The sequence below is a fragment of the Tetrapisispora phaffii genome, chromosome 10 (genome assembly GCF_000236905.1).
Source record: "Tetrapisispora phaffii CBS 4417 chromosome 10, complete genome".
Classification (NCBI taxonomy): domain Eukaryota; kingdom Fungi; phylum Ascomycota; class Saccharomycetes; order Saccharomycetales; family Saccharomycetaceae; genus Tetrapisispora; species Tetrapisispora phaffii.
In genome coordinates this window covers 40,842-64,750 of record NC_016529.1, presented here as the reverse complement: position 1 = coordinate 64,750, position 23,909 = coordinate 40,842, and the positions used below count along the sequence as shown (strand labels likewise).

Below are 23,909 nucleotides of genomic sequence, written 5' to 3'. Positions count from 1 at the left end.
ATTTAGACATTATATAAACGTTATATTCAATAATACACGAACTTTCAGTTTTCATTAAATAGGTGATGGCCTAGTTTGCATCCTGTGATTCTGGAACCTGTTCCTCGCTATTTCCAGTTTCCTTAGGGTCCTCTCCCTCATTTCCATTCTCTGAGTTCTTGTTCGATCTATGCTTTCTTCTCCTCTTTTTGTTAGCCGCATCTGTTGTAGTAGCTGCAGGTTTAGGTATCTCAACCTTAACTTTCTTTTTCTTACTTAGTGGATTTGGTTCCTTCACACCTTTTCTTTTCTTTGTGGCTGCTGGTTGTGTACCCTCAGTGTCTGGGGTACCCTCTTTTGGTGTTGGGGCCATCGAGTATTTTGGATCGTTCAAACCCTTATACAGCTTACTCTGCTCGAATTTCCTATTAAGTCTCACACTAGAATCACTTATCGGCTCCATGATCATGACACTTCTAGACAGATGCAAAATCGGGACACCTGGGACCCTTCTCAATTTTCTTCTCAACTCCATATTTTGAGTTGCAACCACATACCTATGCTTGTTCTGACCGTCAATATTCACAATTGACTCTATGCACTCCAATGGCTCCTTAGGATCCTTAATCGAGTGGTTACAACGACGTCTTTCGAACCTCTTGGCCTCGTCGATCAGCTCCTGGTTGCTGGTGGTGTACAGCTTCTGCATGCAACATTGTGTGATCATAACCTTAATATTCTCAGCTTGCAGCGTCTTCCGCAAGTTCCTATAAAGGTTGTAATTCGACTCAAATGAGTCCTGAACAATCTGTTCATCCACTAGGATCTGGTATGGCTCTCTGAACTTGAAAGTGTGGTTGTAAACCACCATCTGTTTCTTATATGACTTAGCTCTCTTCTGACGCATGTTTCAATTCTCTTGCACTTCTTTCCTTGGCCAATGGGAACTCTACTTCAGTTGGATGAACTAGTGAACAGACTTCAACCATGCCACATTACATACCTCTACAGAATAAGTTGTAGCCATCCTTTTGTATAAGCCTCGTGGATGTCAACTACCTTTCTCACAAACTGGTAACATTGCAAGCTCATCGCACAGCTGAAAATTTTTTCACTATGTAAAAGTACGCGGCGCTACCATTCCTGTACTCTTTTATCACTTCTAATGCAAGGCTTAATGGGCAGGAACGTTTGTCATATTCTAGGACGTTTGGCCAACGTCTACCATGTTACAGAGAAGAGTATGAGGTTATGTTGTTAAATTGAATACGAATAAGAGTTATACAGAATAGTTTAAATTGGAGACAGATGTGTGATGACTTATTTTGGGCCAATCATCTTTTCTGGGACGACCCATTCGTCAAACTCACTTTCAGTAAGGGACCCCAATTGCATTGCACTCTCCTTTAAGGTGATACCCTTTTTGTGTGCGTTCTTTGCGACTTTCGTGGCTTCATCGTAACCGATCTTTGGGTTCAAAGCGGTGACCAGCATCAGACTCTTGTTCATCAAGTCGGCAATTCTTTCCTCGTTGGCTTTGATGCCTTCAACACAATGGATACGGAAGGACTTAGAGACGTCGCCTAAGAGTCTAATAGAGCTTAATAAGTTAGAGATCATAACTGGCTTGAATACATTCAATTCGAATTGACCTTGTGTACCCGCAAAGATGATGGTTTGGTTGTTACCTATGATCTGGGCACATACTTGGGTGACAGCTTCGTTTTGTGTTGGGTTGATCTTACCAGGCATGATTGAAGAACCTGGCTCGTTTTCTGGCAATGATAATTCACCGTAACCACATCTTGGACCACTACCCAAGTATCTAATATCTTGAGCAATCTTAAACAAGGAGGTAGCAACAGTGGTGATAGCGCCACTGGCTTCAACTATAGCATCGTGAGCAGCAAGAGCTTCGAATTTATTTGGAGCAGTCTTGAAAGCAACGCCTGTTTCTTTAGAAATCTGTTCAGCTATCTTTTCAGCAAAACCAATTCTAGTGTTTAGTCCAGTACCAACTGCTGTACCACCCTGAGCTAGAAACTTTAAATTAATCAAAGAATGTTCAATACGGCCGATACCATTCGTCAATTGTTGAACGTAGCCACTGAACTCTTGGCCCAATGTCAATGGAGTTGCGTCTTGTAAATGGGTTCTACCGATTTTGACAATGTGAGCAAAATCTTTTGACTTAGACTCTAGAGCATCTCTCAAGTTAGCCACTTCAGGAATTAAATGATCGGTTATTTCAGTAACAGCAGCAATATGCATAACTGTTGGGAAGCTATCGTTAGATGATTGAGCTTGATTAACATGGTTATTTGGGTGAACTTGCTTGGACCCCAATGTACCTCCTAGCAGTTCGATAGCTCTGTTCGAAATAACTTCGTTAGCATTCATGTTTGATTGGGTACCAGAACCAGTTTGAAACACTACCAGGGGGAAATGGTCGTTCAATTTACCTTGAATAACCTCGTCAGCAGCCTCTTGGATCACTTTCGAAATCTGTGGGTCCAAAGTCCCGTATCCTTCATTCACTATAGCAGCAGACTTCTTCAACACGCCAAACGCTTTCACCACTGGATCAGGCATTCTCTCACGAGGGCCGCCAATCCTAAAGTTCTCAAAAGATCTCTCAGTCTGGGCACCCCAATATTTGTTGGCAGGAACTTTAATCTCTCCGAACCCATCGGTCTCTATTCTGAAGCCAGCTTCGTCACTTAAGCACCTCATTGATTGGTGCATGCCAGTCTTCTGCACCTTGGCAACGCTCTTCACTCCTCTTGGAACATTTCTAATCACTGAACTCATTCTCGTACAGAAATTATAATTTTTTATTGATAATTGGTATATACACAAATAATGCACGTTTGCTATCGTCGACTAGATCCAAGAAACTAGTTCCACAATTCAAGTCAACCAAAAAGTCATCCCTTCAACAAAAGTTATATGTCGATCGTCTTTTATATAAACGAGGCTTCATAGAAGTTGGAATCTTGAACCGTTTCAACTCCGCGACCAATCAAAACGGCCGATGAAGTTGGGATCTCAGTGACAGCAATTGGCTGTCGTCAATGGATGGAAAGAGAAGTGTCAGTAAATGGGGAACCAGGCCCAGGTCACCACTGCACTGCTAGAAAGCACACCCTCTTTGATATATATGTGTGTGTGACCAAGATGTATCCTCATCCTGTTGCCTTTCCTTGGATGTGGTACTTTCCCAATCAAGAACAAACAATATGTAGTGCTCTTCAGAGCTGTGAAGACAAGAACGTAGTTTATAATGCTGTATAATTTTGTAAAATTAGTTATTATATGTAGTTTATATATGTCAATATATGAGAGGAGTGTCTGTGTGATCTTTGGACTACTCGTCGCCACCGTCAATGAAGTTCTGGAACTTTTCAACAAACAGTTCCAAGTCGTAGACTTCTGGGAAGTGGATACATATATTAGAGCCAGTGCTCTTACAATGGGTGTAAGATAGAGACATGAATTGGTCTGGCACCAGACTGTGTGTGAAACTTAGATCTTTCAAACTGACGCTATTTAGTTCGCCATTTTTGTTCATTGGGCAGAAGGAAAGGTCGGAAATATCGTTGATCTGTATGATCTTGGCAGAAGTGTTTTTATCTTTGCTACCAAACTTCATCATCTTGATATCGTCGTCATTGAACCCATTTCTTCTCCAGGCTCTCATTCTTTGTTTCAAGTTCCTTGAAATAAATGTGGCAATTTGATTGAATTGATATGCAATCAATTGCTCTTCATAATTCGGATTTGTCTCTTTAATGTTGGAATTAGAAGCATCATAACCATTATAACTAGTCTTCAACTTAAATACGTTATCATCGATGAAGCTTAGTGGGACTTCGATTCTGACATTCTTGTAAAATAAACCAAACTCAGTGGATTCCTCAATAGAGTCTCTAAGATTCATAGCAATAGAGAATGTGATATTACTACTGAAGTCTTTTATTAGTGGTTTCAAACATAGCATGGTAATACCACAGACTAGACTCTTGGTGCAAACGTTTTCTTCTTCAGCAATAGACTGTAAGTAGTCGAATCTTTCGTTGGAAATGTTACCAAAGACAGTTGTGCCACATAAAGATGAAGTCTTCTCCAAAATATCCATTGGATCAGAATTCGTGAAGCTCTTCATCGGTTCGTCATTGAACATAATTATATTGAGAGGTTTGACAATTGTCTTGCTAACAACAGATTTCAAGAAGAAACGAGTCTGAAGAGATACCAAATCAATAGTCTTTGCTGGTAACATAAGTAAAGGACTGTCGTAAATTGATTTAGGGAATGGATACGTTAGTGCTGACTTTGATAGGTCAGATAATCTAAATATAGTTGTTAACTTTTCGCTGGTTGGAGTAGCACCTTCTAATGCAGCAAAGAACTTTCGGTGGAAACTTGCTGCTGAATAAATATCAAATAGAACATCTTGTCCATGAAATATCACAATAGAATCGTCAACAATGTATAAATTCCATAGTGGTTTACCAGAACCTGGGACAAATTTATCCTTATTAAATATATGTCGTAACAAGTATGGAGGAGCACCATTCTTACAATTCACAAACTCATCTTTCGTAGAGTTGAATTTGATGGAACTGATTACATCGTCAGTTTTGATCTCTGTTATTGGTTCGAACTCCAATTTTGTGTTAATAGTGGTATAAAGCTCTGGATTTTCGGTAATTACTGTGGCTAGAGCATTGATAAACCTTGAAAACATATTGTTTTCCTCATTTTGAGTAAGTAAAGTAGCAGCATCGTCGTTAATTGTTGAATTAGTTTGCATATCGGTGTACTTTGCACTGAAAATAGTACCGTTGGTTTGATTTTCGTAAGACTCAATCAATACATTTCTTTCGTAGGAAGCCAATGGTCTGAATGGCATGATGCTTTATCTTATGTTTCTTGAGTGTGTTTAAAGGCACGAATGTGTATCTGTATGTGTAAGTAAACGTGAAATGAAAACGAACCGGTAAAAACCGCTATGCAATCTCAGAATAGCTAACATTGTCAATTAGAATTACCAGCTGGTTTATATATGATTAGCTCACCACATCCAATGGTAATCCTAGCACATCTTGCTGAACGCCTACTTTTTGTTTCAGAGATGCTCGTTTAATAGATTAACAGGATAGCGAGAAGGAGAGCAGAGGCTTAGTCAAGCTAAAGCACATCAACCCCATACTTATTCTGCTTCAACAACTTAATACCGAAAATAGATCTTGCGCAAACAGAGCCTTAGAACGTTAAACGGTTGTGCCTCAAGACCTTGCTACAATTTATGGTAACATCTCGTTTAAGTGACACGACGGAAAGGTCTCGTTTACGTCCTCGTTCATCGGTCCGAAACAAAAAAACAGAAACAAAAAGCGTGGGGACCCTGAGAAGAATGTTTCGAGAGTCTGTCGTTTATGGATAAAAAGACACACAGGCAGTCTCTCTCTCATATAACTGTTTCTTTGCTGTTTGGCCTTTGTCTTTTGAAGAAATAATTTATTATACATTTGCGTTTAATTGTACATAGTTGTGCTACTTGAAGTGCTATAATATAGTCACTTTGACTAGGAGTTGCTTCGCATGGTCACGGTGGGCAAGCGGGTTGGAATGGAACTCAACCGGCATAATCGTCTGGATGAGTTACGAATGTAAGCGTGCATGTGGGTGGGTTTCCTAAGCCTTGCGTTGCTTCTTGGATGCTAACCAATTGTAAAAGTCAACAAATATCTTTGCGCCGTATTTGCCCTCCTGCATCCATATCTTGGTGGTGGCAGCGTATACATCGACCAATTTCTCGAACATTTTGGTTTTTTCTGCTTCGACTGTAGTGTCAATCAGGAATCTACATAGGTATAATGACGTGCTTGAACAGAACAAGTAATAAGCAGCGGAAAATTGACCTGGTTTGTTGGTATTCAGGTGAATGTGGATACGCTCTAAAGAGTTCATAATTTCGGTGGAGGTTTCGATGTCTTCAAAAAGGGTGAAACGAATCTTGGAGAATCTGCCTTTGAATAATTTGATAATTTTTTCTATAAGTGGCTTATCTAAAGTTTGTTGAACACAGTTCGCAAAAGCATCAACGATAGCTAACATGATAGCTAATGTTTGTTCGGTTTTTTCGGTGGTGACTACCTTACCACCATCGGCTCTGTTCAAGCTTAACTGTTCAATATGTTTGATGTAAATTTCTAACATGTCGATAATTCTGTGTTTGAATGCAATGACATTCTCACGAGACTCTTTAACATCTAATTTTCTTTGATTACCAGTGGAGACAGTCGATAAGGCATCCTTTCTACGTTTGAAAATTTCAGACAGTTGGTCATCTAATTCCATCATTTTTTCATCATCCATTGATTCATCATCATCTTCAGCACTGCTAGAATCATCGTCATCATCTTCATCCATGCCTTCCAACATATTGATGTTAACTTCACCATTCTCATTAATAATATTATCTGGCAAGTTCAAGGCTTTTGCTAATGCACTTGTGGTCTCTTTATCAATCTGGGATATCTTTTCATCATCAGCATTGTCAGTGTCACTGCTACTCAGAGAAGCGTCGTCGTCATCGCTGACATCGTCATCAGAGTCTTCATCAGAGTCGTCGTTATCTTTTTCATTGTTTTCATCATCTTCTTCTCCTTCAGCATCATTTTCACTATCAACTACTTCATAATCACCTTCATTTTCGAACAAAACACTAAAACCCTCTTTATTTTCTCTGGCATGCAAGAAATTCAGAAGTAAATTGATCTCTTCCTTACCAATCTGGTCAATAAATTGCTCCCAAACAAGAAGACTTAACTTTCTCAGCAACGATTTTCTTTGAGCCAAAAGTGACAACAAAATCTCAGTGACTCCAGTGAAGTTAGCAGTCTCATGGTTCGATGTTTCATGGTAGAATGTAGTCAAATCTTCGATAATACCAATTGATTCAGCATCGCCTGAGTACAACTGAATTAAGTTCATTGACATCAAAGACTCGATTCCCAGTAATTGAGAACTTTTTGATTTTAATTCACTAATTTTCTTCAAAATGTCAAGGGATTCTGCTTTAACTGCTACTAAACTATCATCTAATGAATCAATTAAAGTTTCACTTTTTTCTTTAGTAACAATAATTTCTAGAGCTAAGTATGGCCAAGATCCATCGGTTGATGGCAAAACTATTAATTCTGCTAACATTGATGATAATCTTTCCTTTGCAATATTGTTAATATATTCGTTATCTTTTTGAAAAAAAGCTAGTTGAATTGTTGACTCTAAAATTTCCATTACGATTTCTTTATCAGTTTCCAAAAGTGCCTTCTGACTACGGATTAGGTTTAATAAACTGTCCAAAATGAATTTTAATCTTGGGTTTAACTCTTCGAGTTCTGGTGTCTTGTCACTTACATTTAATCTAGAAGTGAACAGGCGAATCAAAGTTGCTAAGTAGTGATGGTCACTTTGCTTAGTAGCTAATAATCTTGAGACAGTTTTTGATTTCGTCAATATATCAAAATTCAACGATCCTTCTTCAGAAAACAAGAGTGCAGTCAATACTGGAGTTAATTTTGCTGGTTCTGATTCACAAATGGAGACTAGTGTATTTAACGTCTTTTGTGAAAGTTTGTTCAGCATTCTTTTCGAATCACTTGCTTGATTGATCATAGATCTCATAATATTTTGAGTGAAACAGTATTCAACTTCAGAAGCTGGGACTGATTCTACTGCCTTTTGAAATATCAAATAGCCTTGGTATTTTCTTTCGGGAGAAGCTTTATCGTTGAAGAACGATTCATCGACTACTGCTTGCCAGAAACTCTTGAACTCGACCCTTTGTGGGTTCTTACTTTTATCGTGTTTCTTTTTTTGGTAAACGTGCTTGGCATCGCTTCCATGCTGTTCATTGTCGAAGAACTCTCTTAAAATGATATCCCATATATAGTGCAACCTTGGAGCCCAGTTCTTGTTGGTGTTGGAGTTTGCACCGTCAACGTTGGTATCCAACATCACCTTCGCCATCACGCTCAAGTTTCCCTTTTGTAGCGGATCGTTAGCCTTCCATGCACTGTTCTCTAGCGTGAAGTCTGATAATGTAAACTTCTTAGCAAGTAACAAATAGACAGAGAGTCCTTCATTAGTCATTGTCAACTTGTGCTCATCGATCTGCGCGACCGTTGCTTGAGCGTACTCTTGATCTAACCCAGGGAGAAGCTTCTCAATAGCCTGGTACAATGAGAAAAAACAAGGTTCAAGCAACCAGTTCTTCATGGACCCCAACTGGATCACTCTTTCTTGAAATTCGATTAAAAACTTTTGATCAAAAAGCAGTGAGAACAACGGCTCGTTCAACAACACCTTGTAAGCAAACAGTCTCCCAAAGAGCGTGCCTCTCTCATCCTTACCTTTGACCTTAACCTTTGCCTTGCCAGTTCCTACCGCACTCAAAGGGAATTGAGAGTCCACAGCTTTCAAATAGTCTCCAACATCTTTTAAACAACGAGGCCTCTCGGCCACATCTCGAGACAACACCAAGTGCAGCGCCTCGGTCAGACACATGGAAAACCCCAGACGTGCACTGTTGCGGTTCGACTCTAAACCTTTCACCAGCCTGTCCACCACGTAAACCCATTCCTTCTCACCCTCATCACCCACAGATAATTTCTCCAGGTTGCCGACCACACCAACAACACTGGCAATTCGCTCTTCCGGCACGTCCGACGCAAGCTTATAAAACAAATCTCTATCAACCCTCATATCTACAGTCGCAGTTCAGCCTCTTGCAGACCCTGTCATGACATCAAAACCACCAATAAATCATCTAAACGAAAACATTAAATTATAAATCTATTAATTTTATATATGTTCTTTGGAGGTAGGAAGTGAAATTTTTCAGTGCAAGCGATGAGCTCGAGAGGTCCCCGGGTCGATTCCTGGCGATGGCACCAGGAATGGGGTGCTCTTGGGTGTCCTGAAATGGGTCATGGGAGCGCCATTCCTCGACGGAACTGGAGGATGACAGAGATCCAGATGGCTGTCGATGCTGGGAGCAGGATGGCAAACATGAAGTAGCAGGAGAACATGCCGGCGGCCATGCAGAAGGCCCCGATGATCGTGGCCTGTGCCATGAAGAAAGCGAACTTGCGCAAGTACAGAAGGTACTCGTCTGGGGTGGGCTTGCGGCGGGGGCTTATGGCAGCTCCACCATCGGCGTTGGAGTTGGCGCAACGGGATGTCAGCATGTGCACGACGGTCCGGCGCGCACGCAGGGCCTGCTCGACCAATAGGGCGCTGCTGGCCGCTTGCAGGCGGGTCTCGGAGGTAGCCTCTGGGGAGTCCACCACGAGTTTGCGCAGGTGCCAGCTCTGCAGTCTGATCAACGACACGGTTGCTGCGTCTATCGGGGCTGTCAACCAGGTCCAGGCGCCGGCGTCACTGGAGCGGTCGCTGCCGGCGCCAGCGCCGGCCGACCACCGGGCAACAGCGTCGACCATGTCCTTCTCGCCAATGGGTGCCAGCGTGTTAGCATAGTGGTCAAGGGCTGCCTCGAGGGTCCAGTTGGCAGTTGGAACAAAGGTGACGGCGTGTGCCAGTCTCAGCCAGGCGCTGCCGGCATTGCTGACGGCGGTGACGGCGCTGGCGATGCGACGGTCGACCGTGTGCACCGCGTCCAGCTGCATGTCGACTGGTTCAAGCACCGTAGAGTGCACGAGGATTGGGGAAACGAGGGTTGCTATAAGGGGTACGAGCAGCATTGGGATGAGCGTTGGGTTGTTGGCATCCCGATGCTGGTTCTGCTGGCCCCAGAGGCACTCTATTTATACCTCACCCAGCGAAACAGCCTTGTAGCATGTTTGGTATTGTACGCAGCAATGCACTTGGGCGTTGTGCGTGATGGCCTCAGAAATAGCAAGGCCGTGTCACAGTCGTCGTGGCGATGCCAGTCGTACCAGTGATAGGGCCAAAGAGCAACGACAGTAAAGAGCAAGCTTGTTGCTGTCGTTGCTCTTTGCTGTCGCTCTTCTGTCACTTCTCACGAACCAACCAATGGCGCTGCTTTAAGTCCGTTTCCGTCCGCGAACTTGCTGATTTCAACTATAAAACAAGGATGTTGCTACTTAGAAGCTGGTTAGAGTATACCTTGGACCCTCACAGACGCACACGACACTCGACACTGACACACGACACTCGACGCTCGACATCCAAAACATATAAACAATGAGTACCTGGAGAAAAGCTGGCTTAACCTACTCGAACTACTTGGCGGTCGCCGCCAAGACCGTTCGTCAGTCATTGAAGAACGACCTGAAGACCAATTCTGTCTTGAGCAGATCCAAGACTGATATCAAGTACACTATTTTTGAGAAAGGCACTGCGAAGAGTGAGCCAACCTCTATTTCAGACTAGTCGCCAACGCCCCCTGGCACCCACGCTCATATTCACTACTTATCCTATGTACATATATACGCCATTCTGTAGCAGTTACGCAAATAGATATATCCATATTAGATTTTAAGATCAGTTTCTTTATTTAACTATTAATGCACGGTTATTGGAACCGGTTCATCTTCACATATAAAAATAACACCACAACTCAAAACACTTACATGAACTGCAACCGAAAGTGAAGAGCCACAATAAGAACATACAGGAAATCCATGATGCTAGCATTGAGAGCAACAAGGCTCTTGGGTCCATGGACTAAAATACAGAGACCCTCAACGATGCAGGGTTGGATGCTGACCAGGAAGTTGTCCTTCAGGGCAATTACGATCAAACCAAATGAGGTTAAAATCGCATGTACTATCACAACGAAGAGGTGGTCCTCATCGAAAACAACTGCACCTCAAGTGAGAGTCCCCAAATCCCGTAATGACGGTAACGATATTAAACGGTTGTTATCCCTAGCGAAGAAGGACTGGAAACTGCTTTGCATAGCAGTGGGCTTGTTAACGGTCTCTTGCACAATTGGAATGTCTTTACCAAAAGTAATCGGGATGGTGCTTGACCTTTTGAAGAATGCAATATCAAAGTCAGAAGATGCAGAGTTGGGTTCAGCAGATCTGAGTATAGAAAGTAGCGAGCTGCCCCCTATTGCGTTTGGGCTGTCGCTATATGAATTTCTGGGCTGTATTGGAGCTGCATTGTTGATTGGGACTGCCGCTAATTTTGGGAGAGTGGTGCTGTTAAGAGTTCTTAGTGAGAGGGTAGTCGCCAGGCTACGTTCACAAGTGATTAAGAAGACAATCCATCAAGATGCAGAGTTCTTTGACAATAACAAAGTCGGTGACCTTATATCAAGACTAGGTTCAGACGCTTACGTAGTGTCAAGATCGATGACTCAGAAAGTTTCCGATGGATTCAAAGCACTGCTTTGTGGTGGTGTCGGGGTAGGGATGATGGTCTCTATATCTCCTGAACTTTCTGCGTTTTTATTATTCTTCACTCCCCCAGTAATGCTAAGTAGTATGTACTTTGGTAGACTCATCAGAGATAACTCGAGAAAGTTGCAAGAAGCAACAGGCCAATTGACAAGAGTTTCTGAAGAACAATTCAGTGGTGTGAAGACGGTCCAAGCATTTGTAGCCGAGCAAAGAGAGATTAAAAGGTATAATAATGTCATAAAAGACGTTTACAATGTTGGGAAAGAATCCGCATTCATAAATGCAAAATTGTTTACTATCACAAGTTCATTAGGAGATATGAGCTTCCTATTAGTATTGGCATATGGTTCATACTTAGTTCTACATGGCGGACTTTCAATTGGAGATTTGACAGCTTACATGATGTATACAGAATTAACAGGAAGTGCAGTTTTTGGATTGTCAAGTTTCTACTCAGAGATTATGCAAGGTGTCGGTGCGGCTTCTAGGTTGTTCGAATTGACAGATCGTATTCCAATGATAAGTCCCACGACAGGAAAAAAGTATATCCCTGGGAAAGGTGAAATAGAATTTAAAAACGTATCCTTTGCATACCCGACAAGACCAGGCAGCCAGATATTTAAATCGCTGAATTTCAAAATTGAGCCAGGTTCTAATGTTTGTATTGTGGGCCCATCAGGAAGAGGTAAATCAACGATCGCTTCATTGCTATTGAAATATTATAAACCGACAGCAGGAACCATTACAGTCGATGGTCAAGATATTTCAAAATTAAATAGTAAATCCTTAAGACGCCACATCGGCATTGTTCAACAAGAACCTATATTAATGTCGGGTTCCATAAGAGATAATATCACATATGGTTTGACTTATGAAGCCACAGCTGAAGAGATCAGAAGAGTAACTAAACAATGCTTTTGCCACAACTTTATTACAAAATTCCCAGATCAATACCAAACTATATTAGGTCCAAACGGTACACTACTAAGCGGTGGTCAAAAGCAAAGAATAGCAATAGCAAGGGCATTACTTAAGAAACCAAATGTGTTGATCCTAGATGAAGCTACATCGGCACTAGATGTTGAAAGTGAAAGTGCAATTAATTACACTTTTGGAAAGCTCATGAAAAAGAAAGAAGTCACGATTATAAGTATAGCCCATCGTTTGAGCACTATCAGGAGATCAGAGATTGTGATTGTTCTTGGCAATGATGGTTCCGTGGTAGAAATCGGAAAATTTAAAACACTATTTGGGAATCCATTAAGTGAGTTGTCCCAATTATTGAATGAAAAATCAACAATAAATGAAAGAAACCCAAACGAAAAGCCTGCAGAGACTCCTGAACAAGAATCTCAGAAAAATGCTGCCAACGAATCAATCGTCGACGTCGTGTTAGAGGAAGAAATTTTGCAAAACGACATAAGAAGCCAAGATGAAAAGGATATCCTCGACAAACAACCGTTTCCTGATAAATCTTCCATAAATCTTAAAATATAGCTGTCCCAAAATAATAAATACATCGCCAGGCAAGCTATTCACAATATCTACCTGTATCGCTCATCGTTAAGAAACACCATTTTTATCACACTATTCCCCCAGGGAAAGCAATGATCCTTTCTAGACTTACTACATAAACATAAGTCATGTGGCATATACTCATATATACTTCAAGTAATAATAATTAATCACATTCAATACGTTTACCCAAACCCAAATCAACTCATTTTATTCTTTCCACATTGAGCTCTTGTTACTGTAAAGTCTTAAATATCCAAGGCCTTCGCCGTTGAGGCATCAAAATGCAAAGCTGGAACAAGATGAAACAAATGGAAGATACAGTTCAATAATGTGTTGGACGTTGAGCTATATAAGATATCGACCTCGATTTTTGTAGTTGCAGTATGAATGATGAGTTGGTTATATTAGTAGTTGCCTAGACGTAATATCTTGTTCGTTTGGTGGCATTCATGGTAGTGAAGTTCCAGAACGTGCAAAATGAAAACTTAGATGATATGCTAGGGGACTTCAGGAATGGTGAAGATGAGACGATATATGAAGGTGAGAACATGGATATTGATAATATTAGTGGAAGTTGCCTAGGTTACTCGGATACAAATGTCTCCAGCGTTGGAACATCCAATATATCGCTCACCACCTTGTCGAAAGGATTACGAAACTTGGCTAGAAAGACATCAGATATCGTTTTGTTGAATAATAATAACGATGATCAATCGTATGTGGGTCCCTTGACTACTCCTAGGGCGATCAGCATAGCTTTCCAATACGAACCAAGCAATTTGTTGATCTCAAACGAATTGAGCATTGAATGTGAGAAGTTTCGCAATGGTATTCCAATGATGAAGATAACTCGTAACAAAAGTAAAATGAGGACTCTGAGATTAAATGGACTAGAATCGATTACTTGGAAAGATGGTAAGAAGAAAATGGACATAGATACGATCAAAGATATTCGAATTGGTAACTTGGCAAGAAACTATAGAGAAGAGTATGAAATATCAAATGAATTTGCAAAATTTTGGATTACCGTGATATATGAAGTTTCAAACAAACTGAAAGCTCTTCATGTTATAGCAAATAACTCAGAAGATTTCAATACAGTTTATGCGTGTATTCGTGGACTAGTGAAACATAGGTCCGAATTCATGGAAAGTATGGCGCTTCCTGGTAACGAGAAGTTTGCTAAAGTTCATTGGCACTCAACCGTATCATTCAAAAGAGAAGATGAGGAAGTGGATGTACTATCTTTTGAAGATGTGGAAAAACTATGTCTAAAGTTTCATATTTATTTTCCTTCCAGTCATTTATTGAAAGTCTTTAAAGCTGCTGATTTAAATAATAATGGTCTATTAAATTTCCAAGAATTTCAAATATTCGTTAAATTATTAAAGAAAAGAGAAGAAATTGATAAACTATGGAAATCTATTACAAAGGATGATGGACAGTACCTTGATCTTCGGCGATTTAAACATTTTCTATTAAATATTCAAAAAGAAAATTTTACTGAGGAATATATCAACTTACTATATTCTAAGTTGTGTAATCCTACAGTTACTAAAATTACAAAAGCAAATTTCCTTAAATATCTGTCAACTGCGCCATATTTAAAGGAAATTGAGGAAGATTACTCGAAGCCAATAAATCATTACTTTATTGCTTCTTCGCATAATACATATCTGTTAGGTAAGCAATATGGTGAAACACCATCGGTGGAAGGATACATACAAGCACTGCAGCATGGATGTAGGTGTGTAGAAATTGATATTTGGGATGACGAGTCTGGACCTGTTGTCTGTCATGGGTTTTTAACATCTGCTATTCCATTGATTAACGTTGTAAACGTAATCAGAAAATATGCGTTCATTACCTCCCCATATCCGCTAATAATTTCACTTGAGGTTAATTGTAACAATCAAAATCAAATAAAAGTTGCTTCTATCTTCAATGAAATTTTAGGTGATAGTTTAGTTTATGAAAATGAATTTGAACTTGGTTTACTTTCGCCAGAAAAACTGAAACATAAAATCATTGTAAAAGTTAAAAAAACTAAAAATATACAAGATATCAAAGATGCTTCTACGATTGAGGCATCTAATTCGCATGCAGGATCATTTTACGATACAGATGAATCTCTTTATGAAGTCGAACGCGATACTAGTTCAATGCAATCTTCAGAAAGTATGGTGTCACAGTCGAGCTCATCTAGTATAAAGACAAGAATCAAGAGACTGAAAATGATTCGAGAGACCGAAATTCATAAAGAGCTGCTTGGTATTTGTGGAATACATGGCTTAAAATTTAGAAATTTATCTCTTCCAGAATCTAAATCATTAACTCACTGCTTCTCTTTTAACGAAAAGAAGTATTTAAACCTATGCACAGATGAATCTCTTAAATTATCTTTTAATAAGCATAATAGGAAATATTTAACTCGGGTGTATCCACATGCCTTTAGATACAAATCGTCGAATTTTAACCCTGTATTTTTCTGGGAGTCTGGTGTTCAAATGGTAGCTACTAATTGGCAAACCAATGACTATGGGCAACAATTGAATAAAGCTTTCTTTCAACTTTCAGATGAAAAAAACTCGCAATTGCATTCAGGATATAAGTTAAAACCACCCCATTTGATATCTATAGTCTCTAAGACAATGGAGATATCACATATCCCTAATGATTATAAACCAAAACCTTTGCACATTAAGTTAGATATAGTATCAGCACAACTTCTTCATAAACCAAAGGAACTGTATTCAAAAGATGTTGTTCTATCGCCATACGTGGTTGTTGAATTTATTTGCGAAGAGAATTGCATTGATTCATTAACCTCTAGAAATGCTACAATTTTGGCCAAAAATAAAGCTCAGACAAACTCCTGTAAAGGTAATGGATTTAACCCAATTTGGGAGTCTCGTTTAAATGCATTACTGCACAACAGTTATTTCGCATTTATTAAATTCACAGTGAAAACAAGTTCAGTAGTACTTGCTGAGTGTTGTTTAAAACTTGACACAGTGAAACAAGGATACAGGCATATCCCATTATATAATACTAAAGGTGAAAAATTTATCTTCTCAACATTATTTATTCGTTTATATACAACCTAAGTTACCTCAGTAAACACCTCATGCCCCTCTAAAGATTTCATCCTATCGATCATCCCCAAATCTACCCAAACCTTGCTACAAAGTTACACTTTTGCCAGAAGTCAGGTCCATGAGATTCAAACAACTAAATTCCAATATAAAATAAGATTATACTCCAATGTGAAGCTTTATGACGGCAACAATTCGTGTCTCAAAGCTACAATGCCTTGGTGATTACTATCACTTGGTGCCTGTCATTGCTAAGGTCGTCATTAAAATAAAAATCACGTGATGTCTTGTAGTCACTAAAAATTTTATTTCACCGTAAGCTCATCTCATCTCATCTCATGTATATTTGATATAAAAGATGAGGCTACAATCCATGATGTGTTCATGGTCTGTACTTCCATTGTATATTGATCCGTCTAAGGAAGTGCAGGTTGCATCTTAACTAATAAAAATATGGCTAAAGCTGACAAGAAGAAGTACGCTGGAGCTGCAAGCTCCAGCAAACAAGTTGCTGCTGAAAAGCATTTAAGTTCAGTGTTTAAATTCAACACAGATTTAGGCCAACATATTTTAAAGAACCCATTGGTTGCACAAGGTATTGTTGACAAGGCTGGTATCCAACCTTCCGATATTGTTCTGGAAGTCGGTCCAGGTACCGGTAATTTGACGGTGCGTATTTTAGAACAAGCTAGAAAGGTTGTTGCGGTGGAAATGGATCCAAGAATGGCTGCAGAATTAACTAAAAGAGTCCATGGTACTCCAGGTGAAAAGAAATTGGACATTCTTCTAGGTGATTTCATGAAAACTGATTTACCATACTTTGATATATGCATAAGTAACACACCATATCAAATTTCATCACCACTGGTGTTCAAATTGATTAATCAACCAAAACCACCAAGGGTCTCTATACTGATGTTTCAAAGAGAATTCGCATTGAGACTTCTGGCTAGACCTGGTGATTCTTTGTATTGTAGGTTATCAGCCAATGTGCAAATGTGGGCAAATGTGACCCACATCATGAAAGTTGGTAGAAATAATTTTAGACCTCCACCACAAGTTGAATCTAGTGTTGTTAGAATAGAAATTAAAAATCCAAGACCACAAGTCGATTTCAATGAATGGGATGGTCTGTTAAGAATATTGTTTGTCAGAAAAAATAGAACTATCGCAGCAGGTTTCAAATCTTCGACTGTTTTAGAAATTTTAGAGAAGAATTACAAAACATATTTGGCAATGAACAATGAAATTGTTGATGATACTAAATCCTCGATGCTGGAAATTGTCAAGGAAAAGATTACAACTGTCTTGAGAGAAACTGAAATGAGTGAGAGGAGATCAGGTAAGTGTGACCAAACTGATTTCTTAAGACTTCTATATGCATTCCACCAAGTAGGTATTCACTTCTCATAACGTGGTTCAGTCGTTTGTCATAACTTGGAAATCTCGATTTTATCTGAAAGAACACAAGTTACACAAGTTACCACTAATCTATCATATCTACTATTTTTTCTGTATTATATAATGTTATTGTCATCGTAATAAATTAAGCAGACCAGCATGCAGTGACTAGAAGCCATGCTCTTGATAGTGACGCTATTATTTTCTAATAAATGCCAATAAATATATCAATGTTAATGGATCACATTAAAATTAAATATTACAAACTTCAATAGGTAATTTTACATTCTCTCACCAAAATCTGTTTCTCAACACCGTTTCAGTCAAAGCTACATGATAAGTTCATAATTGGATTTATAATTTTTTGGCAGCTTTTAAATACAGATCTTTAATGGGAAAGAATTCACATACATGGTAGCCATACATATTTTGATGCTAAATGTGATAATGCAATATTACCAAATGATCCTTAACGTCATAAATAATGCATTGGATAAAGACATCACATCTGGGGAAACTGAGGCATAATTAATGTCCTCCATTCCCAACGATGTGTTATTATGTCTTTCTTGTAAAAAATAGAATAACATTCTCTGTTCGAACAAACTATTGTTCAAAGTTGATAAATTCCGAATTTCTAACTGGTGGACCCTGAGAGATCTAATCCAGATCTCTCTGAAATCTTTGTATAGCTGAAGAATATGCGTGTAGAAATATGGGATATTGGCAGTATAATGAAAATACGGATGCTTCGAATGAAAAAACTTCCACATGACATATGTTAACGCAGGTAACACATTAAAAAATTATATTTTGGCATAGGTATATTTTCATAGCTTTTTGATTCTATAATGCTCTTCAGATGTTTTAATTTTTTGATATAGTTTGAAGCTAAAAATGAGACTTTTGAATTCTAATTTTTTAAGAGTTTTGATAAAACGAGATTCTAAATTAGCATTTTTCAACATAATTGACACTAATGTACCATAATAAATAGTAGCATGTAACGATAAAATACCAAACTGTAGATTCGACATCGAACCATGCCTCTACGATTGATTCAAGCAATTTGCTTGTTTGTAATGGCTGCGCTTCATCCAAATTCAAACAAAAAATTGCATCATCAACTGCTCATCCAAGTATCTAAATTTGATATATAACTTGGCAGTGAAATGATTTTTGTATCCAAACATTTGGAACTGGTAGTCATCAGATTCGTTATCCTCAAACATATCTCTCATTTCATCCATGAATGAGCTTCGAAATTCATAAAGTTCATGCTTTAGAGACGTATTTTTATTAGTATATTTGAAATAGACTAGGTGCCTCCCACATAGTAATATAACTCTATTATTAAGTTCGATTAGTTTGGTAAATAGTCTTTCAAAGATTAGTGTCATCTTATGTAAGAATGTGAATATGGCATTGTATTCGAAGGTTAATGGATGTGGTTGGAATGGCTTATAGTGTAGTTCACCTAGTTAGTCGTCGCTTTTTAATAAGTCAGCACTATCATTTGATGTGATTAATGAATAAATCTCCATATATTTAGCCCAGTCTCTAACGCTATTATAGCAGGCGTCTTCTCTATCATTTGGATAACGATATTGGACAATGCCTTTGGTTCGTATTCGTCAGCTTTTGAAATTGTAGAATGAAGTGCTAAGAGATGTGTTCTCCAATTTACGTATAATGAATCACAATTAGAAAATAAAAGCAAACATCCAACGAAAGGCGTTGCGGTGTAACGTGAAAAATCGTTGCTAGTTTTACTGTTCTCTGCATTGTCCAATAAATCAACACATAATTGCATGTATGGAATCCTATTATACCTTTCCCAAGCATCGAAAAGGTCTGTATGATTTCTTTTTAGGTAAAGCTCAGCTATGACAGCTATCGTGCAATATATCAATGCATTATTATGATGGGATATTTCTTATCTAACTCTCTAAGCTATTTCCAAACGTTTCGACTAATTTCATCATTAGCCATAAAAACGTGTGACAATTTATTGATTCACAGATGCTCCGAATGAAATCAATGGATTGTCTATCCTCGACGATAATGATCAACTTACAAGATTTATTTCCATGTTGTCGTTTTACCTCATAGAATAGTTTTTTGAATGCAGGGAATTCACCAAATGGCTAACGATCTGTTGTGTCGCCATTTCTTTGACGGTATTTGAAAACTGTAAGTGGAATCTTTGAAGGTTAAAAATTTTCCTTGTTACAGTGCTTAGTGGAAGCGTCATTGTCATGGAGTTCTTCATCATGGTTCAATAGTTCCATCATTTTTATGCTATCCCTGATGAAAAAAGAGGAACTGTCCACTTTAGTGTTCTTATCATAGCTTTTATTATTCGTTTTAACGTGTCTGTGATTGTGATTGTGATTGTGATTGTGATTGTGATTGTGCTTGTGATTGTGATTGTGCTTGTGATCGTGATTGTGATCGTCGTTGTGATCGTTTGTATCTAATGCAGTGGAGTGTAATGTTTGTTTGTCTGTGGTTAAATTTGGATGATTCATGCGTTGTATATTTGATTGAAAAACGTTCGCTGCAGTGGCAACCATGTTTGCCACTTTATTATTTGCGCCGAGAGTGGACCGCTTGGGCAGTTTTATATTCCCGAATGTCAATGCCTTTATGTTTTTATTAGTGGACAGCGTGTGGCCGTTATTCATTCTTTCCTTTGACCATAATCCGTTCTGAGAATTCAAACTTTCGACAATGATATTCATCGGATAAACACACTCTAGTTTCTTCCTGGTGCATTGATTGCAATTTGGTTGGGACTCGTCGCATTTTTTATGCGATTTCTTACATTGCAGACAACCATTTCTAGAATAAAACGATGTATTTCTTCTTCGCTTCACTTTCTTAATTACAGAGTCGTTCATCATGCAGTAACACGGAGTGATATTCTACCTTCGCCAGTATCGATCTGGTTGAATGCAATTGTGTATGTTGAGAAGACTCAGGCGATGGGCGATGACCTCACTTCAAAGCGAAACTTCTAGTCGGCAACGATTGTTGTAGTTGCACAAACAAAAGGACCAACGCTTGACGACGAGCAACTATATGCGATATGGAACGAATGTTTAACTGCCATGAAATGTTTTCATTGAAGGAAAAAAAACATGGCATGAACTTTGACAAGCTGGAAACAAAGTCGCAATATTTTTTTCTTAAGACGATGCTGGTGGTTCCAAGATGCTCGATGGCCAAACAACTAAAGTGTTGTTTGTCTTTAGAACCGGCCAGGTTGCTATTCAGGCGAGTGCAGCGAACCTGAAACTGATACGAAATGTCTGCTGGGAGTATTGCAAACGCAGCGTGCAGCGGACAGGTGCTTCGACACACAGGTTCGATGATCCATGAAATACGCAACACCATTCTTACGCATAGACAACTTGGATGGCGTCGAGGAAAACGCTTGCTGCGCTCGCAATCCCTGGCTCTTGATGGGAAGCGAAAACGCATGCACACAAGCTGAGAGAGAGGAAAAGGGCCGGGAAAAAAGCGTAGCAATTCACACCTTTCGCTGTCGAAATGTCACGACCGTGAGCAGCTGCATATATTTGCCGCATCGCGACGGGACACACACTCACTCTCGCAGTCGCACCTGCACTCACGCTGCCCTTTCCACCCATTCTGACTCGATGCACGGCCGGTTCGTTTCCTAGATCACTCGACATCCAAAAAAACGCCAGGACAGATCTCTCTCGGACGTAGGCTCATCGCAAACCCATCGCAGCAGCAAAGGTGACAGATCACCACCGCCGCAGACCGCTGGCAGACACCAGATCCCACCTGCTGCTCACACCAATATGCATCCTCCATTCTCATCTTATCAGGAAAGACATTTCTCTCAGCACTGCACAGAACGAAGCCAGTGACTTAAGCGACAGCGGGCATTTCCGGGAATTGAACCTTTCTTTTTCTTTTTCTTTTTCTTTTTCTCGATCGGGACGACGGCACAGAAACTCCCGCAGCCAATTAGTTTTATTTCTGTTTCCTCGGCTGTCGTTTGAGATTTGTCGTTTCTTTTTCTGAGATTTGGGTTTTGCCGTTTCGGGGCCGGCTCGAGAACGCAATGCGATGCACTGGATGTGCTTTCGAGGGAGGGTCTTGAGGGAATGGTGCGGGATGGGCGGCAGGGCACGGTTGCCTGGTGGAGCTGCCTTGTCGTGGCAATGGTTTCGGTATGGGCTCAACCGAGGCCAGCTGCCCCCGGTGTTCTGAAACGGCGCTTTGCTCGTTTCTTCATGCAAGCCCTCATCGCAATAGTGCTGGCCTCGATGCAGCTCTGAAGAAACCATGATAGCGGTGCAGCCGCCGCCTCGATAAGAGCTTTCATCACTCCCTAGGCGCACGTTTGCACACGGAATCTTGGTGACAGCTGGAACAATCTTGAGACAGATAAGCACGACTCTTGCACGGACCATAATAGTTTGTAGGTTCTGTGCCGCCAAGAATATCTCATATCGTCGCCAATATTTTCCTTCCGGATCAGAAGCACCAACATGCATTCCCAGTTCCAAGTACACTTAAATTGACAAAGAACCGCTCTATCGTTAGATCTGATAGCAACTCATCGGCGGCCGCCTGTAACAACATCATAGTCTGGTCGCTGGTTTTGGTGGTATCACTTTAAGAGTACGAGATGCGTGAGCTTCTCTTACGCTTCATTGCTCAAAGTGTCTCCACTGTTCTTTTAACTGCATGTAAGCACTCTGTATCTGACTTCCGGACTCCACGTTCAGCAGTTTTGTATATTCTACTTCAGTGGTGGTTACGATTAATATTTAACCTTATAATATACCAGCTGATTATATTGGTTGACTATCTCTACTATTTCAAGACATTAAATATTCAAAGAGCGTGTATCACTATTTAATACTCAACTCTGTCGAGGTAAACAAAAGATATGAAACAAAATTGTAATGGTTTATATAATTTATTCATACGAATTTATTATGATAAGGGTACAGTAAGATGGGATATTGCGTTGTTGAAAAGTTCTATTTTTTTAGGAAAAAACATCTGAGTTTTGATGTTGATGTTAAAGTCGTATCAAGATAATTTATTGAGAGGCCAGTTGCATTTTCAAACTGAATAACCATTACATACTCACTTGGCGATGTGCTTCTTTTAGTAATTTATATGCTCAATATAAAAACCGTGCTTTGTATGGTAAGCTGTTTTTTATGGTGGCTAGTGTGCCTTAGAATCGTAACTCAACTCCAAACTTTCAAGATAGAGTAACATTGAAGAAGTAAAAATGTAAATCTAATAAATTTCCGCGTTAAATATGTAATATGGTAACGTAATATATGTGATACTTTATAAAAACTCAATTACCAAACTCTTTGTCGTAATCAACCATAGTGCATCTGTATTTTACATCACCATTTTCAACTCTTTCGAAGGCTTCGTGTAAGCCTTTTTCGCCTATTGGGAGGGTTTCCACCCATAACTTGATATTGTTCTTTTTAACTAACTCAAACATCTTTTGGAACTCATTTCTTGAACCTAGGGCACTAAAACCAAACTTGATACCTAGTAAAGACAGAGGAGAAATACTCAAACGGTAGCTCATGTCAGGTATGCCGATACTGCAAACTTCACCACCTAATTTTATCAAAGAAAATAAAGAGTCAAAGTTAGATTTAGAGAACGAAGAGTTACATAACAACATGAAATCGATGCTACCAGCAAACTTTTGCTTCCAATCATCACCTTCAGCACTAGCAATATATTCGTCAGCACCTAATTTTAAACAATCTTCTTTTTTCGAAGCACTACGAGAAATAGCAATTACTTTAGCACCCATTGCCTTGGCAAATAGAATAGCAATATGGCCAATACCACCGATACCAACGATACCAACGGTCTTACCTGGACCAACTTGTCCTCTTAACAATGGAGAAAAGGCCGTAATCCCACCACATAATAACGGAGCAGCATTTACGGTATCCAATTCCTTTGGAATAGGATGTACAAAGTACTCGTGGGTTCTCACATGAGAGCCAAATCCACCTTGTGCTTTAGACCCATCTGGATAAATCGAAGCAATAGTGTAGACTGTATTTTTCTTACAGTATTGCTCGTTACCGGCAATACAGCTCTCACATTCTAAACAAGAAAGAGACTGAGCACCAACACCAACACGGTCACCGACCTTGACACCAGCGGTACACTTTGGACCGACTTTAACAACCTCACCGATGATTTCATGACCAACAACACAGTCCTCAAATAGAGGAAGATGACGACCAGCAGCGCAGTGCACATCTGAACCACACACACCACAAGCAATGACCTTGATATCAACGTCTCTATCGCCAGCGGTCTTCAAGTCATAAGAAGCCTTCTTTGGGTGTAACCAATCTTTCTTATCGGTAATAGCAATACCTTCGACCTTAGCAGGGTATGTCATAGTGACTTTTTTCCTTTTTTAGTTTATAGTCAACAATTTTTAATCAAATGGTTTTGACCTGTAAATGGT

The 23,909-nt window shown here is 39.6% G+C and overlaps 12 protein-coding genes across 12 annotated transcripts; 4 read left to right on the top strand and 8 right to left on the bottom strand.

The window, feature by feature from the left end:
• Positions 1-70: 70 nt before the first annotated feature.
• Positions 71-886, bottom strand: UTP23 (rRNA-binding ribosome biosynthesis protein UTP23; the record flags this gene model as incomplete). The annotated part of the gene is made up of 1 exon (XM_003687238.1): positions 71-886. The coding sequence occupies one exon, from the start codon at positions 884-886 to the stop codon at positions 71-73; it is 816 nt and encodes a 271-aa protein (XP_003687286.1).
• Positions 887-1,299: 413 nt separating this feature from the next.
• FUM1 (fumarase FUM1) lies at positions 1,300-2,790 on the bottom strand (the record flags this gene model as incomplete). Its single annotated transcript, XM_003687237.1, has 1 exon — positions 1,300-2,790. The coding sequence occupies one exon, from the start codon at positions 2,788-2,790 to the stop codon at positions 1,300-1,302; it is 1,491 nt and encodes a 496-aa protein (XP_003687285.1).
• Positions 2,791-3,346: 556 nt separating this feature from the next.
• On the bottom strand, positions 3,347-4,894 carry PBI1 (Pbi1p; the record flags this gene model as incomplete). The annotated part of the gene is made up of 1 exon (XM_003687236.1): positions 3,347-4,894. The coding sequence occupies one exon, from the start codon at positions 4,892-4,894 to the stop codon at positions 3,347-3,349; it is 1,548 nt and encodes a 515-aa protein (XP_003687284.1).
• Positions 4,895-5,679: 785 nt separating this feature from the next.
• On the bottom strand, positions 5,680-8,754 carry POL5 (DNA-directed DNA polymerase; the record flags this gene model as incomplete). The annotated part of the gene is made up of 1 exon (XM_003687235.1): positions 5,680-8,754. One exon carries the CDS (start codon positions 8,752-8,754, stop codon positions 5,680-5,682), a length of 3,075 nt encoding a protein of 1,024 aa, XP_003687283.1.
• A 224-nt stretch (positions 8,755-8,978) lies between these two features.
• On the bottom strand, positions 8,979-9,752 carry TPHA0J00240 (uncharacterized protein; the record flags this gene model as incomplete). Its single annotated transcript, XM_003687234.1, has 1 exon — positions 8,979-9,752. One exon carries the CDS (start codon positions 9,750-9,752, stop codon positions 8,979-8,981), a length of 774 nt encoding a protein of 257 aa, XP_003687282.1.
• Positions 9,753-10,215: 463 nt separating this feature from the next.
• ATP15 (F1F0 ATP synthase subunit epsilon) lies at positions 10,216-10,404 on the top strand (the record flags this gene model as incomplete). Its single annotated transcript, XM_003687233.1, has 1 exon — positions 10,216-10,404. One exon carries the CDS (start codon positions 10,216-10,218, stop codon positions 10,402-10,404), a length of 189 nt encoding a protein of 62 aa, XP_003687281.1.
• Positions 10,405-10,655: 251 nt separating this feature from the next.
• MDL2 (ATP-binding cassette permease MDL2) lies at positions 10,656-12,878 on the top strand (the record flags this gene model as incomplete). The annotated part of the gene is made up of 1 exon (XM_003687232.1): positions 10,656-12,878. The coding sequence occupies one exon, from the start codon at positions 10,656-10,658 to the stop codon at positions 12,876-12,878; it is 2,223 nt and encodes a 740-aa protein (XP_003687280.1).
• A 470-nt stretch (positions 12,879-13,348) lies between these two features.
• On the top strand, positions 13,349-16,006 carry PLC1 (phosphatidylinositol phospholipase C; the record flags this gene model as incomplete). The annotated part of the gene is made up of 1 exon (XM_003687231.1): positions 13,349-16,006. The coding sequence occupies one exon, from the start codon at positions 13,349-13,351 to the stop codon at positions 16,004-16,006; it is 2,658 nt and encodes an 885-aa protein (XP_003687279.1).
• A 441-nt stretch (positions 16,007-16,447) lies between these two features.
• Positions 16,448-17,407, top strand: DIM1 (putative dimethyladenosine transferase; the record flags this gene model as incomplete). Its single annotated transcript, XM_003687230.1, has 1 exon — positions 16,448-17,407. One exon carries the CDS (start codon positions 16,448-16,450, stop codon positions 17,405-17,407), a length of 960 nt encoding a protein of 319 aa, XP_003687278.1.
• A 2,201-nt stretch (positions 17,408-19,608) lies between these two features.
• TPHA0J00190 (Zn(II)2Cys6 transcription factor domain-containing protein) lies at positions 19,609-20,301 on the bottom strand (the record flags this gene model as incomplete). Its single annotated transcript, XM_003687229.1, has 1 exon — positions 19,609-20,301. The coding sequence occupies one exon, from the start codon at positions 20,299-20,301 to the stop codon at positions 19,609-19,611; it is 693 nt and encodes a 230-aa protein (XP_003687277.1).
• Positions 20,302-21,243: 942 nt separating this feature from the next.
• On the bottom strand, positions 21,244-21,930 carry TPHA0J00180 (uncharacterized protein; the record flags this gene model as incomplete). Its single annotated transcript, XM_003687228.1, has 1 exon — positions 21,244-21,930. One exon carries the CDS (start codon positions 21,928-21,930, stop codon positions 21,244-21,246), a length of 687 nt encoding a protein of 228 aa, XP_003687276.1.
• Positions 21,931-22,754: 824 nt separating this feature from the next.
• TPHA0J00170 (NAD(P)-dependent alcohol dehydrogenase) lies at positions 22,755-23,840 on the bottom strand (the record flags this gene model as incomplete). Its single annotated transcript, XM_003687227.1, has 1 exon — positions 22,755-23,840. The coding sequence occupies one exon, from the start codon at positions 23,838-23,840 to the stop codon at positions 22,755-22,757; it is 1,086 nt and encodes a 361-aa protein (XP_003687275.1).
• Between the last annotated feature and the right edge of the window lie 69 nt (positions 23,841-23,909).